General features: G+C 43.7%; 1 protein-coding gene across 1 annotated transcript; it reads right to left on the bottom strand.

Moving 5' to 3' along the window:
• Positions 1-24,249, bottom strand: LOC124776105 (GA-binding protein subunit beta-2-like). The gene is made up of 2 exons (XM_047250947.1): positions 24,116-24,249; positions 1-481 (listed from the first exon to the last, which is right to left on the bottom strand). Exons 1-2 carry the CDS (start codon positions 24,247-24,249, stop codon positions 1-3), a joined length of 615 nt encoding a protein of 204 aa, XP_047106903.1.

Raw genomic sequence — 24,249 nt, 5'->3', positions numbered from 1 at the left:
TCATGATAGCATCTCTGTCAGCTGCTGATTGTTATGCTGCCTCGAAAGGCCCAGGGCGGTGTTCCCCCATTCATCCACGGCCTTCTTGTCGGCCCCTGCCTCAAGCAGGGCGGCTACTGCCTCTGCGTGGCCAAACATTGCTGCTTCATGCAGTGGAGTACTCTCCTGCTCATCCCTGGCATTGAGGTCGGCTGAGAACATTGCCAGCAAGCGCACCATATCTGCATGACCTTTACCACCAGCCTGGTGCAAAGGTGTTCTCAGCTGCCAGTCTCTGGCGTCCACCTCTGATCCACCCTGCAATAAGCACCGCGCCGCCTCCACGTGTCCCCTGGCTGCTGCCCAGTGCAAGGCAGTCCACCGTTCCTCATCCGTCACCCCCACATTCGCGCCAACGGACAGCAGCGCCTGCAACTGCTCCACTGTCCCCTTCTGTGCCGCCTGGATCAGCCTCCTGCCTTTCTCTTCTTCTGAAAGTCTCCTGCACAAAACACGAAACTTTTCACACTTCGCTGTAAACACACAAACTGGATAAAGGAAACTATCCCAGATGTGAGACTGTGAACAGTTCATACAACACATCTGTCCAGTGACAAATGATTAATTACACTGATTTGACAAAAATCATGGGACACCTCCTAATATCATGTCAGACCTCCTTTTGACCAGTCTACTGTAGCAGCACGACGTGGCGTCGGCTCAACAAGACGTTGGAGAATCTCTGCAGAAATTCTGAGCCACGCTGCCTCTGTCGCTGTCCATAATTACGAAAGTGTTCCCAGTACAGGATTTTGTGCACGAATTGACCTCTCGTCTATGTCTCATAAACGTTATATCGAATTCAAGTCGGGCGATCTGAGTACCGCGCCGCTATAATGTTCTTCAAACCAATCGTGAATAGTTGTGACCCAGCGACATGGTGCATTATCATCCACAAACCTCCACCGTTATTTGCGAACATGAAGTCCATGAATGGCTGCAAACTGTCTATAAGTAGCCAAACAGAACCATTCCATTTCAGTGATTGGTTCAGATGTACCAGAGAACCCAGTCCATTCCGTGTAAACACACCCTTATGGACCCACCACCAGCTTACACATTGCCTTGTTTACAACCTGGGACTGTGGCTTCATGAGGTCTGCGCCACACTCCTACAAACTCACATCGGGGCTCGTCCTACTTAGCCACGGTTTTTCAGTCCTCTATGGTCCAAACGATTTGATCCTGAGCCCAGGAGAGGCGCGGCAGATCATGTTGTGCTCTTAGCAAAGGCATTCACATCGGTTGTCAGTTGCCATATCCAATTAACGCCAACTTCCTCCGCACTGTGCAAACGGATATGTTCGTCGTATGTCCCACAGTGATTTCTGTGGTTATTCGACGCAGTACTGCTTGTTTGTTACCACTGACAACGCTGTGCAACTGCTGCTGCTCTCGGTCGTTAAGTGAAGGCTGTCAGTCAGTAAGTTGTCCATGGTGATAGCAGGTAACACCTGAAATTTGGTATTCTCAGAACACTCTTAATGCTGTGGATCTTGGTATATTGCATTCCCTAATGATTTCCAAAATGGAATGTCCCATGTGTCTATCTGCAACTACAATTCCATGTTCAAAGTCTGTTAATTTCCATTGTGCAGCTTCGGAAACTTTTTCATATGTATCATCTGAGTACAAATGTCAGCTCTGACAATGCTCTGCCCCTTTATGCCCTGTGTATGCGATACTTCCGCCATCTGTATATATGCATATCACAATCCCATGACTTTTGTCGCCTCAGTGTATATTACAAAAGAAGTTAGATTTAGATGTATTTTTCATTTCAATTGTTCCATAGCCAGTAGATCCCCAGGACTGTAGAACATGTCAGAAAAATAACAAATCATAATAAATATTTATAAAGAACAAACAAATATGCTAACGTGTCTTCGACAGATCTCAAGAGAAATGGTTCTCATGGATATGAAATAAATAAAAAATAATGTTAAACATATTTTTATTTAAAATAAAACATCAGAATTATCAATACATTTATGTACATATGATAATTCTTAGGCAATTGTAGCTGTGCATCATCAAATAGGGAAGCTATTTTACAACACTTGTTTTAATAGTCACATTACTGCACTGAGTTTGTATACAACACATGTTTCCACTAAGAAATTCATCAATGGATGGAAGAAGATGGCCACCAATAAATACTTCAGGCTTGTCTTAAATTGAAAGTTATTGGTATTTGTGGTGGGTGGAAAGTTATTGCAAATGTGTGTTCCTGAATAATCTGTATCTAACTGGACCAAAGTAAGTGATTTTCAATCTTTGTAAAGTTTACTCTTATTTCTGGTATTGATTCCATGTATGAGTGTGTTGGTTTCAAAAAGACATATATTTTTAATGACTAATTTCGTAAGGAAAAAATATATTGGGAAGCTGCAATTGGTATCTCTCGTCCCCTAAACGGCCCTTTGCAGGATTCTATTGAGATCACATCACAAAGGACCCAGAAAACATTAGTTTGGTTTGATGGGTTACCCATAAAGGCATATGACGTTATGGAATCATAGTAAGCACAGTATGCCAGGTTTTTTTGTTTTCGTAACGTCGATTTCTGACAACAGTTTCATTGCAAAAAGGGATTTGTTTAGGTGCATCAACAGTTTTGTGGTATACTCCCCCCCCCCCCTCCCCCCCAGTTGAATTTATTATCAAGCTTAACCGCACTACTTTAACACTATTAACTTCTATCTGCTTGTCATCATACGAGTATTTAGCCATATACTGGTTGGAACCTTTTTACAAGTTTTAAACTGCAGGTAGTGCGTTTTTTTTTTCAAAGTTTAGTGACAGAAAGTTGTGTAGGAACCATTTAATAATATACATGAAAATTTCATTAGCCATTCTTTCTAAAACTGCAGTTGACATGCTGTTTACTGCAATGTTCTTATCGTCTGTTAACAAAACAAACTCGCCATCTGGTAGTGTTGCAGACGAAAGGCCACTGATATACACACGACAAAAAGTAAGGGCCCTAAGATGGAACATTGGACACCACATGTAATTTGTTCTCAGCTGAATGAATACTCGTCTCTTAACACATGTCTCTTTTCTAATGAAACCATTTGTTTCCTGTCAGTGATACAGAATTTTAATCTTTTACAGAATTTCCTGTTGCACCATTATATTCCAGTTCACTTAACAACATATTGTGGTTTACACAGTCAAATACCTTTGGCAGATCCCAAAAAATACCAATAACATGTAACACATGTAATGAATTAAGAATATTCTCGCTGTATGTGTAGGCAGGCTTCTTTATACCACAACCTGTAGAAATCCGAACTGCGACTTTGTCTCTGTATTATTTGCTGTCAGATGGTTAATAACCTGATTGTCTATTACCATTTCTAAAATTATCGAGAATGATGCAAAAAGTGGAAATGGACAGAAATTATAAAGGGTTTCTTTATCTGCTCCTGTTGAACAAAGACTTGACTTCAACACATTTCCCAGTGATAAATTTGTTGATCTCCATTGAAACAGATGCTGCATGTGGCCAATACTAATCCTCTGTGTGCAGTAATCCCTCTTGAAACTTGCAAAAACAACACACAATACGAACCACTTTTCCAGTATTTAAACACAATTCCCCAACACAGCGACAAAAAATTTCGGTTCACTTTTTGGCAAAGGCCTTGACACAGCCTCGCAAAGCAGAGAAAGTCATTTTTTCACACAAAATAACATTGACGCGTCTACCTAGGGACATATAAATACACACTGAAACCCATAATAGGGCGGCTCGTCAAAATGTCCAGACTTAAACAACAGAAGTATAAAAAAGGTGTCCCATTTATCTTGATAACCCTAAATAACTTTTTTCCAGATTCAAATTACAAAATGTTTCAAGCAAATGTTCTTTAGCCGTCAGGGGGACATCAATCAGCATGATTGCCTTCGTTGTAGCTTTGATTTTTACAAAGATATGAACAGCGGTATGACTTTTTTAAATGGCTCTTTGTATTTTTATTCGTTAATTCATTTCCTCTCCTAAAGACCTGTTAAAAAATGTATCACAGTGTACCATTCACTAAAACACAACGTTATTAACTACATAACACAACATTGACGTTGACGCTCCCAGCGCTTAGTGCGGGTACTCGGGGTAATGAAACACATCTAAGTGCTGACGTTGACAGAGGACAAATGTAAACATAAGTAGAACGCGCACCCGTCGTTCCGGCAACCATCGTCAGTTGAGGAGTTTTGTGAGTAGTACGTACACAAACGAAGGTAGAAATGCTACTCATCTATGGGGAATGTAAGTTACACATTTAATACAGTTGTTTAGCCCTTTTTAAGCACTGTTGTGTAGAGTAGGCATACAGTAAAGGCTGTCCTTCCTACAAACTGCATCCACATAACGTTTCTTTTAGTGTTGTTGTTGTTGAAGGTAGGCAAAATGCTACGCAGGCAGCGGAACTGTACAGAGAGCGATACTCTGACAAGAACCCACCTTCCCGACGGACGTTTTCTCGTCTTGTTGCGACGCTTCAGAAAACGGGAAGTTTCAACCCACGACAATGCAATCGTCGTAGCACTCGCACAGAGAAGCTGCCGAAGTTACTGTTCTCGTTTCCGTTGCTATGAATCCACATGTTTGCATACGACAGATTGAATAAGAGATTGGCATTCCTGAAACCAGTGTACATTATATTCTTACACGTCACCGGTTCCATCCTTACCATGTACACCTACATCAAGAATTGCATGGGAATGATTTCCAGAAACGTTTATAGTTCAGTCAGTGGGCACAGCAGCAATCCTTGCTAACCCGAACTTCTTCTCCAATGTGCTATTTACCGATGAATGTTCCTTCTCAAACAAAGGACAGGTAAATACAAGGAACATGCACTATTGGTCCAGCGACAACCCACGATGGTTTAGACAGGTGGAATATCAGCGTCAATGGAGAGTTAACGTCTGGTGTAGGATGCTCATTTCATCAATGGTAGTCTAAACGGCACAGCGTGTGCCAACTTCCTCAAACGAATTCTTCCTCCTCTTATGGATGAAGTGCCACTAAGGACGAGGATGTTTATGTGGTATGGTTCAAATGTCTCTGAGTAGCGGTCGCGCGGTTCCGGGCTGTAGCGCCTAGAACCGCTCGGCCACCTCGGCCGGCTTTATGTGGTATCAACATGATGATGTCCAGCACGTAATGCCCTGCGTGCACGTCGTGTTCTGCACCGGAGGTATCCTGCCAGATGGATTGGTCGAGGAGGAACAGTTACTTGGCCTTATCGATCTCCTGATGCAGATCCTCTGGACTTTTTTCTTTGGGGATGCATTAAAGACGTTGCCTATCGCGATATTCCAATAACTCCAGAGGACATGCAAGAACGTATCTTGCTTGTTTGTAATTCTCTTCAGCAGGCAACACTGGAAGCAGTAAATAATTCTTTCCTTCAACGAGTGCACCAGTGTATCGGCGTCCAGGTTCACCATTCTGAGCACTTTTGAATGTTCTACTCCTAGGTAATGGTATAGGAGAGTCAAAGTCAATTTTGTGTTATGTTTTTACTTGGTTTTTCATTTGATTTCTGACAACTCCAGCAATTGGACGAGTTTGTGATCCAGGGCTCAAAGTCAATGTTGTGATACGTAATTAATAACGTTGTGTTTCAGTGAATGGTACACTGTGATACATTTTTGAATAGGTCTTTAGGAGAGGAAATGAATTACCGAATTAAAAATACAGGGTGCCATTTAAAAAAGTCATACCACTGTTCATATCTTTGTAAAAAACAAAGCTACAATGAAGGCAATCATGCTGATTGATGTCCCCCTGACGGCTAAAGAACATTTGCGTGAAACATTTTGTAATTTGCATCTGGACAAAGAGTTACTTAGGGTGGTCAAGATAAATGGAACACCCTTAAGTGTATACAGGGCGTTACAAAAAGGTACGGCAAACTTTCAGGAGACATTCCTCACACACAAAGAAAGAAAATATGTTATGTGGACATGTGTCCGGAAACGCTTACTTTCCATGTTAGAGCTCACTTTATTACTTCTCTTCAAATCACATTAATCATGGACTGAAAACACACGGCAACAGAACGTACCAGCGTGTCTTCAAACACTTTGTTACAGGAAATGTTCAAAATGGACTCCGTTAGCGAGGATACATGCATCCACTCTCCGTTGCATGGAATCCCTGATGCGCTGATGCTGCCCTGGAGAATGGCGTATTGTATCACAGCCGTCCACAGTACGAGCACGAAGAGCCTCTACATTTGGTACCGGGGTTGCGTAGACAAGAGCTTTCAAACGCCCCCATAAATGAAAGTCAAGAGGGTTGAGGTCAGGAGAGTGTGGAGGCCATCCAATTGGTCCGCCTCTACCAATCCATCGGTCGCCGAATCTGTTGTTGAGGAGCGTACGAACACTTAGACTGAAATGTGCAGGAGCTCCATCGTGCATAAACCACATGTTGTGTCGTACTTGTAAAGGCACATGTTCTAGCAGCACAGGTAGAGTATCCCATATGAAATCATGATAACGTGCTCCATTGATCGTAGGTGGAAGAACATGGGGACCAATCAAGACATCACCAACAATGCCTGCCCAAACGTTCACAGAAAATCTGTGTTGATGACGTGATTGCACAATTGCGTGCGGATTCTCGTCAGCCAACAAATGTTGATTGTGAAAATTTACAATTTGACCACGTTGGAATGAAGCCTCATCTGTAAAGAGAACATTTGCACTGAAATGAGGATTGACACATTGTTGGATGAACCATTCGCAGAAGTGTACCCGTGGAGGCCAATCAGCTGCTGATAGTGCCTGCACACGCTGTACATGGTACGGAAACAACCGGTTGTCCCGTAGCACTCTTCATACAGTGACATGGTCAACTTTACCTTGTACAGTAGCAACTTCTCTGACGCTGACATTAGGGTTATCGTCAACTGCACGAAGAATTATCTCGTCCATTGCAGGTGTCCTCGTCGTTCTAGGTCTTCCCCAGTCGCGAGTCATAGGTTGGAATGTTCCGTGCTCCCTAAGACTCCGATCAATTGCTTCGAACGTCTTCCTGTGGGGCACCTTTGTTCTGGAAATCTGTCGCGAACGTACCGCGCCACGGCTATTACCCCGTGCTAATCCATACATCAAATGGGCATCTGCCAACTCCGCATTTGTAAACATTGCACTGACTGCAAAAACACGTTCGTGGTGAACACTAACCTGGTGATGCTACGTAATGATGTGCTTGACTGTAGAGCAATGAGTTGCATGTCAACACAAGCACCGAAGTCAGCATTACCTTCCTTCAATTGGGCCAACTGGCGGTGAATCGAGGAAGTACAGTACATACTGACGAAGCTAAAATGAGCTCTAACATGGAAATTAAGCGTTTCCGGACACATGTCCACATAACATCTTTTCTTTATTTGTGTGTGAGGAATGTTTCCTGAAAGTTTGGCCGTACCTTTCTATACTTCTTCCACCCGTCACACGCCTGCTGACAAGCGTAAAACCAGTTCTCCAGATTGTCGTTAGAAATATTCCAGTAAGCAAACATTGGCTTCTTGAACACACAGTGTACCTCATGCTGCTGATGTATGTACTGAGGAAAACACAGTGTCATTTGCATCTGACAACCTCACTACACTCACTCTAGAAGAGAACATCTGTAGTCCTTTACTGCTGTGTTGGCACAGAATAGCAAGATGTAAAAATTAGAAAAAAAAATTATTAAAACTCGCCCCCACTCCCACAGGGAAATTCGAAACACGCCAGAGTCAGAGGTGAAACCAGGAAGCAAGCCGGTGTATCATAGATCGGTCAGGAAGACGACACTGTGTGCCAAATATGGATACTCATTCAGCAGAAAGAAGACTGTTACAGAAAACTAAAGGAAGTAGGACAAGAATATTTTTTTAGCTCGCAAGACATATTGCAAGAAACTCTGTCTCTTTCACAAGAGCACATAGCGAGGAACTGACCCAGCAGTTAACAGCCTGTTAGGTGAATATAGCAGAATAAGGAGGACTCATGCAGTCATTATGAACTGAGCCTTGCCTCATAGCCTCATGCCAGCTCCCTTTAAATGCTCCAGCTCTCATCATATCATTGGGATCGATGGCACTCACAGTAATAACACTCGATTGCATGATTGCTTTATTGCAGTGGATCTATGTCCTAGATGCTCTAGCACGGTCCATGAAATAGCCGAAGATGTTCTCGAGGTGGTGGACTTACCTGATGGATTTCGAACAACAGGGCCTCTTGGGGTCCACATTGCTGTTCAACAACCAGTCGCCATCAAGTGCTGAGTCTTACCAGGGGTAGGGAGGAGATGAAATGACCGCACAACTACCGACACTGGGTACACAGCGGATGGATCATCAAAGGCTATTGCATAATTCAGAGTGGGGCCGACTGTATTCCAGCAGCCAATCAGAAACGGGTGCGCCTGTTTGCTGGCAGCCCACCATGGCGCTAGGGTCGCTGACATCTCCTGACCATGCTACCACTGAGCTGACTCAACAGACGTCAGTTGGAATCCATTGCAGCTGAACGAACTGCTAAGGCTGCTGCGAAAGAACTGCGATTTGTGAACATTGTGAATAAATAATTGAACGCTAATAATGTTTTACTAGCGTCGTTGACACTTCACAAGTTGCCAACAGCTATCCTCACTTCAAGCAGAGGTATCTCCGCTCGGCCCTCTGTTCTGGAAACTGTCTGTTGGATGATCGAAGGAATACCAAAGACATACAAACGAAAAAGAAATAAAAACAATCCTTTCCTTATTCTGCCAAGGGACCTATTGCAGCTGATAAAGGAAATGGAAATCGATCTGGAAGACATACGGGACACGGTTTTAGTGTTTAATAATGTGTTGTGAACAAACAAGACAAAACGATAACATTCGTTCGAAATTTCTGAAATTATTGGTGCAAGTGGCAACCAAAAATCTATCCTTCTTCCAAACATTCAGTTTCTTTTTCTATAAACATCACATGTAGGCTATATAGTGATGCTATGTGCTTCAAACGAAAACAAATTCTTACAAGTGACAAATGACTTTCAACTCAAATTATTCATCAAATCAAAACATTAATACACTCAAAGAGAATCTTAATCTCCCGACTAGTTATGAAAAACCGTCTTCATCTCTCGAAAGGCGAGAATGAAAGTGCGAATTGTAAACGATTGTGCCATAGTCAAGGGCTCAGTCCTCGTTTTGACTGTCGCAGTACTTTTCAAGGCGTGGCGCGGCGCAAGTGGAAGCGAAGCACCTTTGCCTGCCTCTGATGCACGCACAATTTCACTTGGACAATAGGAAGTGCAGGGGAGCTAAATCAAAATGGCGACAGGAAAAATTAGAAGAAATCGAAAGGTTAAATGCAAGAATATTAATGGAATTTCACAGTTATATCCAGAAGAGAGAACGGATGGGAGGTGAGACTGCACCGAACGACTCTATGAGAGGGAGGAACTGTTTGACAATGTGATAAAGGAACCGATCACGGTTTTAGTGTTTAATAATGTGTTGTGAACAAACAAGACAAAACGATAACATTCTTTCGAAATTTCTGAAATTATTGGTGCAAGTGGCAACCAAAAATCTATCCGAATTGCTGTGTAGACTCTATTGCTGTAGGGACATATCAATAGACTTTCAGAAAAATAATATCCAGACATTCCAGAAGACAGCGAGGAGAGATAAGTGTGAGGCCTATAGCACAATCAGCTTAACAGCTCATTCATTCATCTTGCTCACCAGAAGAATAGGAAAGAAAATCGAGGATCTGTTAGAGGACGATAAGCTTTGATTTAGGAAAGGTAAAAGCACCGGACAGGTAATTCTGAGCTTCGACTTGATGATGTAAACAAGACTTAAGAAAAATTAAGAAACCTTCATTTGATTAGTAGATCTCTGAAAAACGTTTGGCAGCGTAAGATGGTGGAATGTTTGAAATTCTGAAAAAAAATGGCACAATATTTAAGGAAAGTGATTTTTACACAATACATACAAGATTCAAAAGGGAAGAATGAGAAGAGAAAAAGGAAGTACTAAGATTAAACAAGACGTTAGCCAGGGATTCAGTCATTGTCCATAACTGTTCAAAATCAACACTGAAGAAGCAATAATGGAAATAAAAGAAAGTATCAAGAATGGGATTAAAATTCAGGGCGAAGTATTGTAAGTGATAGGATTCTCCAATGAAGCTGCTATCTAAGCAACGGAGAGAAGTAATTACTGGATTTGCTGAATGAAGTGAACAACCTGATTAGCACAGAATTTGAATTCATAAAGAAAAGAAAGACGAAAGTAGTGGGTAGTAACAGAAATAAAATTAGCAGTGAACTTAATGTCAAAATTGAGGACCATGTAGTAGGAGAAGTGAAGGAATTCTGCTACCTTGGAAGCATGCTAGATGAAGTAAAGTGTTTATAAGAACTAAACTAACTCAGGCAAAGACAATAGTTCTCGCCCAAAGAAGACTGCTACAGAAAACTTAAAGAAAGTAGGACAAGAATATTTTTTTAGCTCGCAAGACATATTGACTAGTGTCAAACATAGGCCTTAACATGAGGAAGATATTTCTGAGAATATTCATCATTAGCACAGCATTGTATGTATATGACTCATGGACTGTGGGAAAACAAGAAGAGAATGGAATCAAAATGTTTGAGATATGATGCTATAGAATGGTTGTTGAAGGTCAGATGGCGAGGTTCTCCGCAGAACTGGCGAGAAAAGGTATGTGTGGGAAACACTGATAAAAAGATGAAACAGAATGACAGGGCATGTATTAAGAGATCACGCAATAACTTCTATGGGGTAAGAGAGAGATGATGAAACAGCCACTTGATCTGCAATCGACAGAGATTTTGCTATCCATGTGTGTCATCCCTGGGACTCACGGTTACGCCAACCTGTGGTAGTATGACCAAGGTGCTCCACACCCTGGGGAGCTGAGGCAGAACAAGCCTTCTTCTGAGACACTTCCTCTTGTTTTGATTCTTGAGTAGTGTATTTGTGGTTACAATAGAAATTTAATGTATGCCTTTAACGTTATTTCTCCTCTCTCATTGATACTACTGACTCCATACTGTCACACAAATCTCTTTATCATTTCCCCTACTCTAGCATTCCAATGCCCTATGATAATTATATGTTCATCTCGTTTTACATGCTGTCATATACTCACTGTACTTTTCACTGGATTTTTCTAAATGTGCCATTGGCTTACGTAACTGGATTATTGTTTACCTTTGTTTGCGATTCTGATGAGAACAAATCACCGAACTCTTCACAATGACTCACTACTTGTGCCACCAAACACTGATTCACAATAGGGTGATGGAATGGTTCCATTCAAAAGTAATCCCCACACGTGTCAAGATATTTATCTCACTGGGAGATGAGAAGATAAATTCATTTTTCCAGCTGCCCAAGTCGGAGGTTCGAGTCCTCCCACGGGCATGTGTGTATGTGTTGTCCTTAGCGTAAGTTAGTTTAAGTTAGATTAAGTAGCGTGTAGGCCTAGGGACCGATGAACTTAGCAGTTTGGTCCCATAGGAACTTACCACAAATTTCCGAATTTTCCCAATTCATTTTTCGTAGATTGTGGTTGGCTGCTGACAGATCCACAACCTCACCCACTCTTGCACATCTTCATCTGACTGAATGTCCACGAATGTCTTTCTTCAGGTCGCGAAACATATGACAATCACAGAGTGAAAAATCCTGTCTTGACAGAGGACGTTGCAGGGTTACCCAGACAAGTGACTGAAGTGTAGCCTTCGTCCATTCGGCAGTGTGGGAACAGGGGTTATCGTACAGCAGGATGATTCCATCTGATAGCATACCTGGGCGTTTGACTTTATGGCGTGTTGCAGTTTCTGCAAAGAGTCGTCATAACGCTGGACATTGAGTGTGGTTCCACGCTCGAAGAACAAAGCCGTGGTGCAACCATTTCGAGGCCAAGGGAAAGTGGCAAATCTAACAGTGGAAACATCCCTCACCTCTCCGGCCAAACAAATCCAAAGCTGCTTACAACAGTTCCAGTGAGGTCATTATGACCTCCTTCTTCGATTGCAGGGGCCTTCTGTTCCTCGAGAGCGGAACCACAATCAGTGTGCAGCACTATGAAGACACTAGTCGACCCCACACTGCAAGTTGGATGAAGGCTATGCTTCAACGATTTGGTTGGAAACATGGAACATCTTCTGTACAACACAGATAGTTCATACTTGGGCTTTGGTTTTCACTGGATGAGGACGTACAAGAGTGGGTGTAGTTGTGGATCTGTCAGCAGCCGACGACATACTATGATACAGGAATTGAGTGTCTCGTACCCCAGTGGAATAAATGTCTTAATGCAGGTGATGATTACTTCTCAATGGTGGCTATTCTGTTTTGATATGGCTGCCTCTTATAATTAACCTTTCTCTCATGACACAGTTTTCTCATGCTGTAATACCACCACATTTTTCATCTGATTTCCATTTCATTTTGCTGGTCACCATTAAATTTAGTTTGAGCCTTTAAATTTCCTTTTCCAGATTTTATTTTTTCACTACGACATAATGTTACTTTCACTGTGTGTACCGAGGGAACTCACCAAAGGGAGAGACGGCATCACCAACCACCATGTAGGGCGTGCAGCTGTGGCAGGCAACGGTGGGTGGCACGGCTGCGGCAGGCATGTGGCTGGTGTGGGGCTGGCAGGGGATCCCAGCGGTGGTGGTGGGCCTCCTATGCGTAGCAGCTGGCATGCTGCACGCAGAGAGAGATGTGGGTGTGTGCACATGGGGTCCTCACTGCAGGCACCACTGCCGAACGTTTGTCCACACACAGGTAAAGGGTAGAACACACACTCCCAAGGAGAACTGTTTGCACTTTCTTACACACTGGTAATAACAGTTCCGTCCAATAACACTTTTGATAAATACCAGTTGCCTTTGAACGGCGCATGCACTAAAGCTCTCTGGGGCACATTTGCTGGCAACCAGCTGCAACTATGGCAATGGCACTGCGCTCACTCGACCTTTGTCGATAGCGTCAGCTTCCCCTCAGCGCTCTGGACAGTATAAAATCCTTTACTGTAGTTGAGTGATGCTCCACAGGAAAGTCTACAATTTTCATTTCATACTCCTTAGTAACGGGGCAGACAGCCGGGTTTATTACGACGAGTTGTCAGTTGATGCAAGAAGCGATCATGTCGTTTATATCGTAGATCTGCAGACACCTGTTATGTTATTGTAGTTCCTACAGTGACTGCACACAATCTGATTTTATGTAACGGTGTAATGTAACACTCAAACCGGTAGTTTAATAATGTGTTCAAAAGGTGTACCGCTGCTTATTTCACATTGGCCAGCCGATATCCCAACTGTCATCTTCCACAAAGATTGACATACAAAGATAAAAAGTAACTGGAAATCAACCACGTCCCACTCGTCACAATACAGTAAGATATCGAACACTTTGCACCTCGAAATCGACTGTGTCTATGTGCACTCTTGTGTTCCAAATACAAATATAATTTCACTATTACCACGAGAACGCATAGGTCTGTTGCTGGGGATGGAGGCAAGAAGAAACGTACTTAACTAAATATTCGATGCCACAGAGTAATCAATTCATTTGAAGATTCAGAGGAGAAAAAACTGATAATTATGTTCGTTAACACACAAACTATACTGTAAATGTGGGCAATGTGCAACTCTGAGCCATCAAATGTTTTTCACATTGAAAACTATACTGACTAGCTTTTTCATTGGCTCCGTAACGTTTCCGCACTTCTAGGTCCCCAGATTATCCAAATCCATGCCACTGATGGTTCCTTCAAATGTTTCCAATGACTTTTTTTGTGTGTTGTTTCTTGGTATTCTGGAAGCAGATCATGAGGTATTTGATCGAGGTTGCCTGGAGGCTTACGAATTGTATTGGAAATCGAATGCAACAAGTGAAACGCGCACTTGATTACCTTTAATTTCCGTGTCAATTTACGTAGCTGTGTAAATAAAATCAAGAAGAAACTCTGATTTATTCAAGTAATCCTGCTGAATGACGATTCACAAATGGGCTTTGCTATGAATACAAAAATTTTGACAGTGCTTACAAAGAGATGGAGTATAAGAAAAACCATGAAAGAATTTTCCGCTTCAGCTTACGTGGTTCCAAGGGCAAAACAGTTAGCAGCAGAACATCGTATATTAGTGACACCAAATGCAAAACCAGGTAAGACATTGAATGAGAAAACCGTTCAACGTGTACGTGACTTTTACGGCGATCATAATGTCAGCCGTGTGATGCCAGGAAGAAAAGACTATGTACCTGAAAAACTGAGTTAGAGTACATAAGCAGAAGCAGCTATTGTTGCACAGTCTTCAGGAATTATATGCATATTTCGAAGATACATACCCAGACGTAAATATTGGATTCTCAAAATTTTGAGTTGCGACCAAATCACTGCGTTCTTGTCAATGCCAGTGGGACACATACTGTTTGTGTGTTTCATACCAGAATTCTAAGTTAATGGTTGAAGGCTGTTACTGAAAGAAGTAACGATGCGTGAAGACCACAAATTACCATCACACAAGCACTGTGTATCATTTGTTGCATGCAGTCCTGCACATCCAACATGTTTCTTAGATGCATGCCCCTACTGTCCAAGTGTGGCAAGGCTGACTGATTATCTGTTTGGACTGTTTGATACGAACTGGATTGATGAAATTACATATAAGAGTTGGTTACAAACAGCCAAGGTAGCTCTAGAGATTAACAAAATCAGTAGATGATTTCATTGAGATGTTTGCATCAAGTCTGTAACAGCTCCTAGCACACTCGTTTATCACCAAGCAGGTCACAGTTCTTTAAAGTCACTAAAGAAGGACTCGAAATAGGTGAATGTCTTCTTGTGTGTGATTATGTAGAGAATTAGAATTCATTGGAATAATTCAACAGGTTGCAATTCGCCCTTTTGTTGCTTGCTACAAAGACACAAATACGGATGAAATACACCGTATGTCATATGTGGAAATATCCGACTGCCTTCAGCATGATACATTGTGTTTGTAATCGTTCCAGCGCAGTTTCATCAATTTCTTAAAATGTCACTTTCTAACTCCAAACCACATTTATTACTTTTTGAATGGATGTAGTGTGCTACCCAATACAAAAAAGGAAAGCATTTCAAGAATCTGTCGTACCACCAGGAAGATTTTGATAGTTCAACAGAATGGCATTTTTATGCTACAACACGTGGTAAAAGACCTTGTATTGAGGCTGCAGGGACTGTAAAGAGATTAGCCACACTTGCCAGCCTCAAGCGATCCCATCAAAATCATATTTTGACGCCACAACAGTTGTTTCAGTGGTGAAAAGAAAATGTTACTTCATTTACTTCATGTGTCGACCACTATATATCGGCTTTCTGTTATGATGAACACACTGCCAAGCTGAAGCAACGTTTCAAGAATACAAGAACGATTCCAGGTGCCCTGAAGCTTCACTGTATAATACCTATCAACAAAGGTATAGTAAAAGCAAACACATATTCTGCTTCGTTACTAACCAGGGATGGGTCAGCCATTGCTATGGCGAATGAAATGCTGTTTACATGGATTTGTTACCAGTATGTATGACAGTCATTGGTGGGTTGTATATGTGTCGCAAACTTATGAAGAAGTAGATGAAGTACAGGCAAGCTTCTTGCACCCACATGCACCCTCTCCATCATCAGTGTTTCCTGCCAAACCTGAGACTTGTGTTATCAGAAGATTTGACATTCTCACAAGGCTGGATCCAAGGACACCAGCTGGAAGGAGATACAGTCTCCCTGCATCAGATGTGGTAAACACTAACAATTTAATTGGAAAATCGCGAGACGAGATTTTACCACATTTTATTACCTTTTCAGTCAAGTTACGCTGTAAATGGTTCATAACACCATTAAATGATACAAACCATATTTTTGAACAACATTGCTTTGAATTACACTTTTAAATAATTTGTTTTTCATATCTAAGTGCTGCCTTCTGAATTTTATTAGTGTACTTATGGTGAAAAAAATAAATGTTTGGGCATGATACCTTCAGTGTGCCATCTTGATATATACCATGTTAATAGTATTGGAGCAGTACAATGTATTTTTGTCAAAAAAAATTGAAGATGAGAAGTTTTGAGATATTCAAGGCCAAAGGTCAATGACCCTGAATGCGAAAATTCTTATAAACCTGTCATGTTGAATAGCAATGTAAAGCTTTACTCATTAGCTTTTGAATAATACAAGTTTCATTGCTGTATCTCGATTAGGACGAGATTTACAGTCATTTGTGTTTAGACACATGCACGTAAATTTCAGGTAATTTCCAAACTTTTCAGATCTTTAAGTTTCTTCACAATTGTCGTACACTTTTGCAAATTGGTAGTTTTCCATATCTTCCATATCTTATGTGGATCATTGAATGCACAAAATCTAAAAGAAATCTGAGATGGTTGAGTTGAAAATGTCAGTTTTCTTTGTTGAACTGTCATGGAATTATCCGTATGCTGCATGAGCGAAAACTAATACACTACTGGCCATTAAAATTGCTACACCAAGAAGACTTGCAGATGATAAACGGGTATTCATTGGACAAATACACTCCTGGAAATTGAAATAAGAACACCGTGAATTCATTGTCCCAGGAAGGGGAAACTTTATTGACACATTCCTGGGGTCAGATACATCACATGATCACACTGACAGAACCACAGGCACATAGACACAGGCAACAGAGCATGCACAATGTCGGCACTAGTACAGTGTATATCCACCTTTCACAGCAATGCAGGCTGCTATTCTCCCATGGAGACGATCGTAGAGGTGCTGGATGTAGTCCTGTGGAACGGCTTGCCATGCCATTTCCACCTGGCGCCTCAGTTGGACCAGCGTTCGTGCTGGACGTGCAGACCGCGTGAGACGACGCTTCATCCAGTCCCAAACATGCTCAATGGGGGACAGATCCGGAGATCTTGCTGGCCAGGGTAGTTGACTTACACCTTCTAGAGCACGTTGGGTGGCACGGGATACATGCGGACGTGCATTGTCCTGTTGGAACAGCAAATTCCCTTGCCGGTCTAGGAATGGTAGAACGATGGGTTCGATGACGGTTTGGATGTACCGTGCACTATTCAGTGTCCCCTCGACGATCACCAGTGGTGTACGGCCAGTGTAGGAGATCGCTCCCCACACCATGATGCCGGGTGTTGGCCCTGTGTGCCTCGGTCGTATGCAGTCCTGATTGTGGCGCTCACCTGCACGGCGCCAAACACGCATACGACCATCATTGGCACCAAGGCAGAAGCGACTCTCATCGCTGAAGACGACACGTCTCCATTCGTCCCTCCATTCACGTCTGTCGCGACACCACTGGAGGCGGGCTGCACGATGTTGGGGCGTGAGCGGAAGACGGCCTAACGGCGTGCGGGACCGTAGCCCAGCTTCATGGAGACGGTTGCGAATGGTCCTTGCCGATACCACAGGAGCAACAGTGTCCCCAATTTACTGGGAAGTGGCGGTGCGGTCCCCTACGGCACTGCGTAGGATCCTACGGTCTTGGCGTGCATCCGTGCGTCGCTGCGGTCAGGTCCCAGGTCGACGGGCACGTGCACCTTCCACCGACCACTGGCGACAACATCGATGTACTGTGGAGACCTCACGCCCCACATGTTGAGCAATTCGGCGGTACGTCCACCCGGCCTCCCGCATGCCCACTATACGCCCTCGCTCAAAGTCCGTCAACTGCACATACGGTTCACGTCCACGCTGTCGCGGCATGCTACCAGTGTTAAAGACTGCGATGGAGCTCCGTATGCCACGGCAAACTGGCTGACACTGACGGCGGCGGTGCACAAATGCTGCGCAGCTAGCGCCATTCGACGGCCAACACCGCGGTTCCTGGTGTGTCCGCTGTGCCGTGCGTGTGATCATTGCTTGTACAGCCCTCTCGCAGTGTCCGGAGCAAGTATGGTGGGTCTGACACACCGGTGTCAATGTGTTCTTTTTTCCATTTCCAGGAGTGTATATTATACTAGAACTGACATATGATTAAATTTTCACGCAATTTGGGTGCATAGATCCTGAGGAACAAAACCACCTCTGGCCGTAATAACGGCCCTGATACGCCTGGGCATTGAGTCAAACAGAGCTTGAATGGCGTGTACAGTTACAGCTGCCCATGCAGCTTCAACACAATACCACAGTTCATGAAGAGTAGTGAGTGGCGTATTGTGACGAGCCAGTTGCTCGACCAGCATTGACCAGACGTTTTCAATTGGTGAGAGATCTGGAGAACGAGCTGGCCAGGGCAGCGTCGAACATTTTCTGTGTCCAGAAAGGCCCGTACAGGACCTGCAACATGCGGACGTGCGTTATCCTGCTGAAATGTAAAGTTTCGCAGGGATCGAATGAAGGGCAGAGCCACGGGTCGTAACACATCTGAAACGTAACGTCCACTGTTCAATGCGAACAAGAGGTGACCGAGATGTGTAAGCAGTGGCACCCCATACCATCACGCCGGGTGATACTCCACTATGGCGATGACGAATACACGCTTCCTATGTGCGTTCACCGCGACGTCGTCAAATACGGATGCGACCATCATGATGCTGTGAACAGAACCTGGATTCATCCGAAAAAAACGACGTTTTGCCATTCGTGCACCCAGGTTCGTTGTTGAGTACACCATCACAGGCGCTCCTGTCTGTGATGCAGCGTCAAGGGTAACCGCAGTCATCGTCTCTGAGCTGATAGTCCATGCGGCTGAAAACGTCGTCGAATTGTTCGTGCAGAGGTTTGTCTTGCTAACGTCCCCATCTGTTGACTCAGGGATGGAGACGTGGCTGCACGATCCGTTACAGCCATACAGATAAGATGCCTGTCATCTCGACTGCTAGTGATACGAGGCCGTTGGGATCCAGCACGGGCTTCCGTATTACCCTCCTGAACCCAGCGATTCCATATTCTGCTAACAGTCATTGGATCTCGACCAACACGAGCAGCAATGTCACGAAACGATAAACCGCAATCGCGATAGTCTACAATCCGACCTTTATCAAAGCCGGAAACGTGATGGTGTGCATTTCTCCTCCTTAGACGAGGCATCACAACAACGTTTCACCAGGCAACGCCGGTCAACTGCTGTTTGTGTATGAGAAATCAGTAGGAAACTTTCCTCATGTCAGCACGTTGTAGGTGTCGCCACCCGCGCCAACCTTGTGTGAATGGTCTGAAAAGCTAATCATTTGCATATCACAGCATCTTCTTCCTGTCGGTTAAATTTCGCGCCTGTAGGACGTCATCTTCGTGGTGTAAGAATTTTAATGGCCAGTAGTGTACAATACTGATAATGTTAAAACGGATTGTATGCCCCTGTTGCTTTCGAACGTGAAATACAAATGGTAGACGTCTTTGTGGAGCACCATTCAACAGCAGTGAAGCGTTTTATACTCTCCAGAGCGATAGACGACAGCTGATACTTTCCACAGAAGGCGAGGTAGCACAGCACCGCTGTAGCAGCCGCTGCCGATTGCCAGTAAATGGGCCCCGGGGAGCTCTGGCGCATGTGGCGTTCAAAGGCAGACAGCGGGGCAAGAAACCTTTCGCAAAAATGTTATTGTACGGAAATGTCATTACCAGAGTATCAGAAAGAGAAATATTAGTTTGGTAGCATTCGTAACGTTTCTGTTTTGCATGTTGATATTCCGGTTGCTATGGGTTTATTTATCGATTATGATTTTGTATCTGTAGTTCACTGTTGCTGTTTGGGTTTACATATTCTCATTTTGGTGTTTGGAGATAGTGAGTGGAGTTGTGGACGCTAGAAAACGGAGTGCCAAGTGGAGAAATCGGTACATTTCCGACATATTTTCGTGTTTGACTTCAATAGAGATGAAACAGCAGTGGAGAGAGCCAGCAACATTTGCGCCGTGTATAGGGATAATGCCATTGGACAGATCATGGCAAGAAAATGGTTTTCTCGTTTTAAGGAGGATCATTTTGACATTAATAACTCTACAAAACCTTCAGGAAGACCTTCAGAGTTCTATGAAGAGCGTTTAAACGCGTTAATCCGCAATGATCCACGTCAGTGTAAGTCCAACATCTGTATGTGTGGGTACCGCATGCTCTAAGCCGAAAATCACAAAAGTCAATGGATGCATCTCTGATTGTTCGTGATCAACTGGCTCATGAACAACACCGATCATACCTATCCCGTATCGTTAGTGGTGACGAGGAAAGGTGTCTTTATGCTAACATGAGGAAAAGGCAACAATGGTTGATCCCAAACAAAGTAGCAACTCCCCGTAGATCTGTGTGCATTCACAAAAGATATTGTTATACATGTGGTGGAACAGATATGGCGTGATACACTACAAAGTGCTTCCACGAAGTGTAACCATCACTCCTGGCGTTTGTTGTCAACAACTGAGACGCAAGTGCAGACGCAATACAAGAACGACAACCAGGAAGACTGCTTGAGGTGATGCTAATGCAAAATAATGCCCGCCCTCATTCAGCTAGACAGACGAAAAACACTATACGGGAGTTTGATTGGATAGTCATTCCACACTCACCTTATTCAACTGATCTTACGCCGTCAGATTTTCACATTTTCTGCTCTCTATCGAGCATCCTTGAAGGAACTCCCTTTCCAGAAGACAATGCGCTCCGAACACCGCGCGGCGAGTTCTTCGCATCAAAAGGACGTGATTTCTACAGCCGTGGAATCAAAAAGGTACCCCAGCGTTTTCAGAGTGTTGTAAATAGTGAAGGAGAATATACACTGAAAAGCAGAAGAAACTGGTACATCTGCCTAATATCGTGTAGGGCTCCGCGAGCACGCAGGACTCTGACAACACGACGTGGCATGGACTCGATAATCTCTGAAGTACTGCTGGAGGGAATTGACTCCATGAATCCTGCAGGGCTGTCCATAAATCCGTAAGAGTACGAGCGGTGGAGATCTCTTCTGAACAGCACGTTGCAAGGCATCCCAGATATGCTCAATATTGTTCATGTCCGGGGAGTTTAGTGGCCAGAGAAAGTGTTTAAACTCAGAAGAGTGTTCCTGGGGCCACTCTGTAGCAATTCTGGACTGTGGGGCGTCGCATTGTCCTGCTGGAATTGTCCAAGTCCGTCGAAATGCACAATGGATATAAATGGATGCAGGTGATCAGACAGGATGCTTACGGACGTGTCAACTGTCAGAGTCGTATCTAGACGTATCAGGGTTCCATATCACTCCGACTGCACTCGTCCCACACCATTACAAGAGCCTCCGCCAGTTTGAATGTTCTTTCTTCTTGTGTGCCTTACAGATTATCCCAATTCTCTCATATAGGATTTGGAGAGAAAAATGATTGTGTTGGTAGAACTGCTGGCACATCGCATATATGTACTAACAAAAGGTAAGAAAACTACGCAGTACACAAAGCTGTAGTAATGATGTGTGAATAGCTATTACTCTGACCGTCTATTTTACAACACCTAAAGATTTGCGAAAATCAGTATTCATTGCTCTTCAACATCATAGATGGAAAACTGAAAACATGTTGCTATCCTCCTTGAACAGTGCTGCAGCATCCTATATTGTTCCAGGTGCTGATTATGAGCGACACCCTAGCACCTAGCTTTTTCTTCTCTTTATGCAGCGAGGTGTTATTTATAGATATCTCACTGTCAGCAACTGTAGAGATACTAAACGAATTTTAAGGCTGCATTGTGTAAGCGGGTTTACAGTATATCATGCTGGAAACAGTCCGAGCAGTAGTCTGTTTGGCTGCAAACAGCCATTGTGTCCGAGTAACGTTATTTAGCATATCTCTTCGTCCATGGCAAGAATGGCGCCTGCTAGTTACAGAGTCCTGTTGAAAGGTTCACTGCCATAACATAAAAACAACTGCTCGTTCACATGCAGTTTAACAAACCTAATCACTGAATGAAAGGATGAATTGTTTGAAGGTCGACATAATTTGTGAAGCTGGGAAAAACTTGGCGCTTCCATGATTTTTGTTAAAAACATTCCTGTTAATAAACAGAGTTCATTTTACAGATACACGGTCCACTCACATTAATGTTGAAACTTGCCCTCAGAATGTAAAGAAAGACTGTACTGGTAAACATTTTACGTTATTTGATACAGAAACAGGTGAGTAAAACTCAACGTACTCAGACAATTCTCTCTTTACTTATTCTGATCATCACTAAACTGACACACATTATTTTAGCGCAACACAATCTGACTTTCAATATTCCCTACAAAAGAATAGCCCTGACTAACAATAACCTATACCATTCAGGAATCACTTACCTCACAAAAAGATTCGTTACTCGAACTACTGCAATATAGCAAGCGCGAATACTGCCAGCCAAATAAAAGATTCTAACTAGTGAAGGTACTAACTACCGAGAGGTATAGTTAGCAAATGAAAGATTTTAATACAGAACAAACAATGTATTTACCTTAATACAGTTCAAAAGTCATAATATATACACTACTGGCCATTATAATTGCTACACAAAGAAGATGACGTGCTACAGACGCGAAATTTAACCGACAGGAAGAAGACGCTATGATATGCATATGATTAGCTTTTCAGAGCATTCAGACAAGGTTGGCGCCGGTGGCGACACCTACAACGTGCTGACACGAGGAAAGTTTCCAAGCGATTTCTGATACACAAACAGCAGTTGACCGGCGTTGCCTGGTGAAACGTTGTTGTGATGCCACGTGTAAGGAGGAGAAATGCTTACCATCACATTTCTACTTTGATAAAGGTCGGATTGTAGCCTATCGCGATTGCGGTTTATCGTATCGCGACATTGCTGCTCGCGTTGGTCGAGATCCAATGACTGTTAGCTGAATATGGAATCAGTCAGTTCAGGAGGGTAATACGGAACGCTGTGCTGGATCCCAACGGCCTCGTATCACTAGCAGTCGAGATGACAGGCATCTTATCCGCATGGCTGTAACGGATCGTGCAGCCACGTCTCGATCCGTGAGTCAACAGATGGGGACGTTTGCAAGACAAAAACCATCTGCACGAACAGTTCGACGACGTTTGCAGCAGCACGGACTATCAGCTCGGAGACCGTGGCTGCGGTTACCCTTGACGCTGCATCGCAGACAGGAGCGCCTGGGATGGTGTACTCAACGACGAACCTCGGTGCACGAATGGCAAACCGTCATTTTTTCGGATGAATCCAGGTTCTGTTTACAGCATCATGATGGTCGCATCCGTGTTTGGCGACATCGCGGTGAACGCACATTGGAAGCGTGTATTCGTCATGGCCACACTGGCGTATCACCCGGTGTGATGGTATGGGGTGCCATTGGTTACACGTCTCGGTCACCTCTTGTTCGCACTGACGACACTTTGAACAGTGGACGTTACATTTCAGATGTGTTACGACCCGTGGCTCTACCCTTCATTCGATACCTACGAAACCCTACATTTCAGCAGGATAATGCACGACCGCATGTTGCAGATCCTGTACGGGCCTTTCTGAATACAGAAAATGTTCGACTGCTGGCCTGGCCAGCACATTCTCCAGATCAATCACCAACTGAAAACGCCTGGTCAATGGTGGCCGAGCAACTGGCTCGTCACAATACGCCAGTCACTACTCTTGATGAACTGTGGTATCGTGTTGAAGCTGCATTGCATGGGCAGCTGTACCTGTAAAAGCCATCCAAGCTCTATTTGACTCAATGCCCAGGCGTATCAAGGCCGTTATTAAGGCCAGAGGTGGTTGTTCTGGGTACTGATTTCTCAGGATCTATGCACGCAGATTGAGATTGCATGAAAATGTAATCACATGTCAGTTCTAGTATAATATATTTGTGCAATGAATACCCGTTTATCATCTGCAAGTATTCTTGGTGTAGCAATTTTAATGGCCAGTAGTGTAGTAGCGGTCCTGAAGGTGCATTTCACAGCACAGACAGCAGTGAGGTAACTCAGTGGCAAACACTGTAGACTGGGAAGCACGTACACGCAAAGAACTGGAAAACGCAGATGGGCATCTTGCCTCAAGCTCACCTGATTTCTGCGGAGAAGCCTTCTCTGGGCTGACTGTGCTCCGTGAGCGCTGCTGTCGACCCCGCGGTCACCGCCAGCGACGCCACGGATCCGCCCCCACCGCCCATGTCCTCAGCCTCCTTAGCTGCTTCCAT

This window comes from Schistocerca piceifrons, chromosome 2 (genome assembly GCF_021461385.2).
Source record: "Schistocerca piceifrons isolate TAMUIC-IGC-003096 chromosome 2, iqSchPice1.1, whole genome shotgun sequence".
NCBI lineage: Eukaryota > Metazoa > Arthropoda > Insecta > Orthoptera > Acrididae > Schistocerca > Schistocerca piceifrons.
Note: the sequence above shows the minus strand (reverse complement) of the source record. Positions and strands in the feature narration are given on the sequence as shown.

What these genes read in the sequence shown, in the direction of transcription:
- LOC124776105 (XM_047250947.1), bottom strand. Translation starts at nt 24,249, where the DNA reads ATGGAAGCAGCTAAGGAGGCTGAGGACATGGGCGGTGGGGGCGGATCC. An exon ending in GGCTTCTCCGCAGAAATCAG is followed by an intron (nt 482 to 24,115) that starts GTGAGCTTGAGG and finishes TGTTTTGTGCAG; the next exon opens with GAGACTTTCAGAAGAAGAGA.